Genomic DNA, 5559 nt, shown 5'->3' on the forward strand with positions numbered 1-5559 from the left:
GGGGGCGTGTGTTGGGGGGTGCCCTTAGGTAACGTGTGTGCCGGGGGTGGGGGTGCAAGAGAGGAGTCTGTGTGCACATGCACAAAATGTACCCCTCGTACAAGTAAGTGTGTGTGTGTGTGTGTGTGTAGGGAGGGCGGAGGATTACCCTTAGGTAGTGTGCCTGGTGTGTGTGCGCGCTCTGGGGAGACTACCCTTGGGCAGTGTGTGTGTAGTGCCCATATCTATGTGCACATGTGTTTGGAGTGTGTGCGCATGTGACTTTTATCCCAGATGTGTGTTTGGGGGGGGGGGGTGACCTGTCATTCAGTGGTTTTCAACCTGTGGTCTGTGGACCCCTGGGGATCGCCACGTTATGTCTACGGGGTCCGCAAAAGGTGACTGATCAGTCAGAAGTATGTGGACGCCCAGGCTTTCAGTTCAGAAGGGTCCGCCGCGTCTCCGTTCAACGTTTTTTAGGGGTCTGCACAGGAAAGAAGGCTGAGACCCGCTTCCTTAGATAACTTGTGTCTGTGTCAGAGAGAGGGGCGCGTGTGCGCATGCGTGTCTGGAACGTGTGCGTGCATGTGCGCCATTTTCCTTGCATATATGTGTGCACATATATGTGTGTGTGTGTGTTTTGGGGGGGTTACCCTTAAATAATTGCTGTGTATATGAGAGAGACAGAGAGTGAGAGTGTGTGTGAAATTTACCCCAGATATATATGGGGGGTGTACATGTGTTTTGGGGGGAAATTACCCACAGGCAACTTGTATGTCAAGAGGGAGAGAAGTGTGTGTGTGTGTGTGTACATGTCTGTGTGTGAAATTTACCCCAGATGTGCGTGCATGTTTTTTGTGGGGGGATTACCCTTGGGTAACCTGTAGACATGGGTTATAGATGGAGATAGGGGGAGACTGAGAGAAAGAGAGATTGCGTGTGTATGAGACAGAGAGAGTCAGGGATGCAGAGAGAGATGTTTAGAGAGAGGAAGAGTGATAGAAAGAGAGAGAGATTTTGAGAGGGGGAGAGATTAAGCTATAGACAATAGACATTCTGGTAATTTATACTTCTAAAACCTCTTTTCCCTGCAAGGGACCAGGGCCAGGCATCATAGAAAATTAGGGCTGGAAGGGATCATCCCTCCCTAGACCCTTTGTCAAGCTGGGCCTTAAAAACCTCCAAGGCTGGAGATTCTACAACGTCTCTGGGTGACCTGGGCTGGCTGAGGGGCTGTGGATCCACAGCGGTGTGTTTGGATCCTGGCTCCTCCATCACACGATAAAACCCCATTGTCTCCTTCCTACAGGCAGCCAGGAGCCCGGACGCTGCCAACAGGCCCCGCATGTGAGGGGCAGGAGAGTGAGCTCAGGCCCAGGCTCGGGTGAGGCAAAGATGGCTGCTGAGCTGGGGATGGTGTTAGACTTAGTTCTCCCCTTCCCAGTGCTGCTGCAGCCTCTGGTGAAGACGGAGGTGCAGGACTCAGCAGAACTCGAGCTCAGGGCAAGAACTGAAAGGGCAAGGAAAGCCCCTCGTACTGTCCCAGCTAGGACAGGCAGAGCATCCCCGAGATGGGCGGCACCACATTGGAACAAGCAGGAGCTGCTGGAGGAGCCCATCCAGCACTGGCAGGTGAGTGCTTCTGTGATTTGGCTGTGTTGTCAAATATAGCTCTGGGGTCAGCCCTTTTGCCTGGGCCATCTGCTGCAAGGTGGCCAGAGGCCAGGGGAGGTTTGCAGCCACCTGTGGGGGCTCTGCCAGTGCTGCCTGGCAGGAAGGAGCAGATGCTGGAGCTGCTAGTGTTGGGGCAGTTCCTGGCTATCCTGCTCCAGGCAGCACCAAGCTGGGAATGGGGGCATGATGACTTGCACCATGCTGGTGGCTCTGGCCAAGGGGTTTTGGGTGGGCTAACAGAGGACGAGATACTCCAGATGAGTGTTTCACTCTGGTCATTGATACTGCCTCCTTGTCTCAGTGTGTCTAGGGATGTTCCTTCCCACCCCATCTCTCTTGGCTCCCAGTTATGTGGTTGTCTCGTCCCCAGGTCACAGTGCACAGGCAGCTCGAGGAGGTGGCCGTGGACATGGAGGGACCTTGGGCATTGAGGGAACCTCTCTGCTCCTTGCCGGAGCGGCTTCAGCCCCATCGTGGGCACATGCCCCTGGAGGAGGCAGGACAGTATGAAACCCGGGGGCCTAAGAAGGAGCTGCCTTGTGTCCCTAAAGAGTATTTCCTACCCCACAAGAAGCCAGGTAATGTGCCCAGGGCCTGGGTAGAGGTTACTGAGGGGCCCAGATGCCAGTGCCTGCCTGACTGTTAAGCCCCCGAGGGGCCTGGGGTCTTTTGCTGTGAGTCTGTGGGGCGATAGGACCTGGATCTGTCCCCGGGAGCTTTGGCATGACAGCAGCACCCAGTGGCAAGACCCTTTATCTTCCTCGTGTTATCCCGAAACCTGGAATTGGGGAACCAGTGGGCTACTGAGAGAGAATGCTGCAGAGGCAGGAGTTTTCTCTGCACTTGTGTAGGCTTATTCAGCACTCACTCCCATACCTAGAAATACACCAGTCACTTTGCCAGCACGTCTTGCTTCCTGTCCTACTGATCAGAACACCCAGAGTTTCACTGGGACATTCAGGGGCATTGTCTAGTAGACCAACAGTCTAGTAGTCCAACACCACTTTGTTTCCAAACAGTTTTATGCCTTTTGTTACTTGCATATTCATCATTTTCCTCATGGTGATTGCTGTGCTACTGGCCATTTACAGGTTATTTGTTTAACTGAGTTTTCACATTTGAGTATTTTTCTAAATCCCTGTCTGTACAAATGCTCCCAGACTGGTAGGCTTTCCTTATCACACCTCTCTCTCTCCTTCTCTCTCTCTCTCTGTCTCTCTCTGCACATTGTCTTCTTGCTGTCCTTGACAGTGTTTCCATTTGGACAAAACTTGCAGTGGTTTTGCTCAGCTTTAACCAGCCAGCAGCTCTTTAGCAAGCTCAGTGTCTATGCAGGACTTTGCAGAAGTGGATGCTGGCAGTTTTTGTGGTGACACTGAGTGCTGCTGTGATTATGACAGATGCTGGAGTCCCAGTCACTCCTCTGTCATGCCTACCATGAGCCCTCTGTGCCCAAGAATGGGCTGTTGTGGGTGTGCGGGCAATGGGTTTTCCTAGTGAGTTTGGGTTCGTTTTTATTTAGTTAACCCCAGGCTTCTGTCCCATTGTAGATTCCCCTAAAACAGAGGAGACCTTGGACTCATTGGCAGATGAAAGCTCTTTGGGCTGCTTCCCCAAACAAGGCCCTTCCCCGGGGGCAGGTAAGAGGTGCTGGTTCTGCCTTTTCTCAGCAGCAGGAGGCACCTCTTGTCTGTGGAAAAGTCTAGTCGGCTTGAGAGTCTTGTTAGGGATCAATTCAGCATGTTGCCTGTTCTCCTGGCATCCCCCTAAAAGCCACCAACAGCCCATGGAGCAAGTGGCCCTATTTATTTCCCACCTCCTCCTCTGCAATGTGGATTCTAGTGCAGAACCAGGGTTCCTGTTGTCTCTCGCAGGGAGAGATGTCTGTGGTTGCCCACAAGAAAGGGCAGATCATTGGGGACCATCCCCTCCTTCATTGCTGTGGAGGTCTTTCAGAAGGGCCCTGCTACACATTCAAATGAAAGCTGGGTAGAATCCAGCCATACCGTTGTTAGACATTTTTCAAGCACTAACTTTGTAGCTGCTTGGCACTCTTGATAACTGGGTAGTCATTTTTATCAGGCAATAATGACTGTGCGTGTGTGGCTGGTCCAGATTTATCGCGTGATTAACCATTTTGTGGTGTGAGAGTTTTTCTTCTCTTCTGGCCAGTCTTACTTTGCACATGTAGCTGATCTAAATTTGTTGTGTGATTCACCAGTTAATTGAGTAATAGATGTAACATGTAGTAGGGGCCTTAGAAGACCAGTGGGACCTTGACTTTTCCAACTCTCCCTTCCCCTATACATAGAGGCCTGTGGGTGAGCTTATGCACACACAAACATGGGGGAGTAGCTGGGCTTTGCCTTTGCCAGTGGCACTAAGGCTAATGTGTCATCATCGCTGACCCTTGTCAGGTGTTATTGATGTGTTGTCAGTGTTAAAGGCCCCTGCCAAGCATTGTGTATATTAAACAATTTACTGGTCAATTGTGCAATGAACTTAGACTGGCTACACGTGCAAAGTAATTGTCATGCCATAAAAATGTCCATTCAGCTTTAAGAGCCAACCAGCAATGAAACTAGTGCTTGAAAATTTATAACAACTTTATAGCTGGTTTCTGTCCAGCTTGAATTTGAACACTTGGCAGGGCCTGAAGTCTCAGGGACTGTAGGGCTAGGAAAAAATCACCATCAGCAGATCCCAACACCAATCTTGACTTAAAGAACAATCGCAGGCGCAGTTCACTGGCAGATATTTGGCCAGGTTTATTGTCTACAAGGTGTGGCCCTAAGACACTAGTGGTCTGACAGGCAAGGTGTTAATGCACGTATGCCCGTGACAAGACATTGGCATAGCACCACGCAGGCTCCCCTAGGCCAGTATAAGGATTCCTTCGTTTCTATTTCTCTTTTTCTACAGTGGTCAAAAGACACATTACATGTTACATTCCACCATTATGTTGACTGTCTTGATCCATCCTGTACCATGGCTTGCTCCACATCCTGATTTGGGGGTTCCCATTCTGGCCTTATCCTGGTACTGAACTGTTCTCTACCTTGTACAGCCATCTTCCCCACCCATTCTCTGGCTCACATGCCAAGTTTTGCCTATATGACAAGTTAAGGCATCAGCCAGGTTTGCTGATCAGGCTCTCTCTGGCCAGTGCTTTAGCAAAAAAGCCTGTGTGTGAACAGTATGTATATATTGATGGATGTTCCAGTGAGGCCTACAACCTGTGGATGTTATTCTCCACCCAGCAGGTGCAGGGAGCCTGAGCATAGCTGAAGAGCAGCATCTTGAGGAAGGGCCTGTGAACCTGGAACTGCTGAGGCCACCCCCACGAAGATCTGGGGAGAGGGGACTCCTGACACATGTGCCAGGCCAAGTGCATGAGAAGCAGGGCAGGTGCCCACAGGAGAAAAAGAATGTGGCTACGAGCAAGGTACAGGCTGCAGTGGAGTGTGAGCATGGAGCCAGGGTAAAGCCTGGCAAGAGTTGGGGGTGTGGGGAAGAACTAGAGGAGTGGAGAGAGCCACAAGAAGAAGCTTCACCAGCAAGAGAGGCTACATCCAAATGGAGCCAGCAGGGTGGGCTTGAGGGCTACCTGCTAGGCTGGAACTGAAAGTACTGCCCTTGGCATCTGTGCTCCCTGCCTCTGGAAGCATGGGTACCCAAAAGAGAGCCAGTACCAGGAAGCACAGGGTGAGGGTCACCTCAGCTGAGCCCACCAGGTTCCTCCTGAGAAGGGTGGAAGGGCTCTGCACTTAAGTCCAGCAGGGTCCCTCCAACCCAGCCAGTGCCACGGCAGGATATTGAGCTGGCAGTTTTCTTGGAGTGAGTAGTGTTTCTGAGTTTCAGAAGGCACCTATTAGATTGTCAAGTCTGACCCCCTGCCCAGGGCAG

At 51.4% G+C, this 5559-nt stretch overlaps 1 protein-coding gene across 7 annotated transcripts in view; it reads left to right on the plus strand.

Annotated features, from left to right (window-relative positions):
• Window positions 1–5559, plus strand: part of LOC102379171 (zinc finger protein 436-like) — a 23816-nt gene that overhangs the window by 549 nt on the left and 17708 nt on the right. For 3 of the 7 annotated variants that reach the window (XM_025195347.1, XM_025195346.1, XM_006038801.3), the window contains exons 2-5: window positions 1289–1611; window positions 2024–2231; window positions 3204–3293; window positions 4914–5098. In XM_025195347.1, the coding sequence (XP_025051132.1) occupies window positions 1375–1611; window positions 2024–2231; window positions 3204–3293; window positions 4914–5098 (720 nt within the window). In that variant the 5' untranslated portion in view covers window positions 1289–1374. The remainder of the gene's footprint in view (window positions 1–1288; window positions 1612–2023; window positions 2232–3203; window positions 3294–4913; window positions 5099–5559) is intronic. The other 4 variants (XM_025195350.1, XM_025195351.1, XM_025195349.1 and 1 more) reach the window with 3 other exon arrangements.

The sequence above is a fragment of the Alligator sinensis genome, unplaced genomic scaffold (assembly GCF_000455745.1).
Source record: "Alligator sinensis unplaced genomic scaffold, ASM45574v1 scaffold719_1, whole genome shotgun sequence".
Classification (NCBI taxonomy): domain Eukaryota; kingdom Metazoa; phylum Chordata; order Crocodylia; family Alligatoridae; genus Alligator; species Alligator sinensis.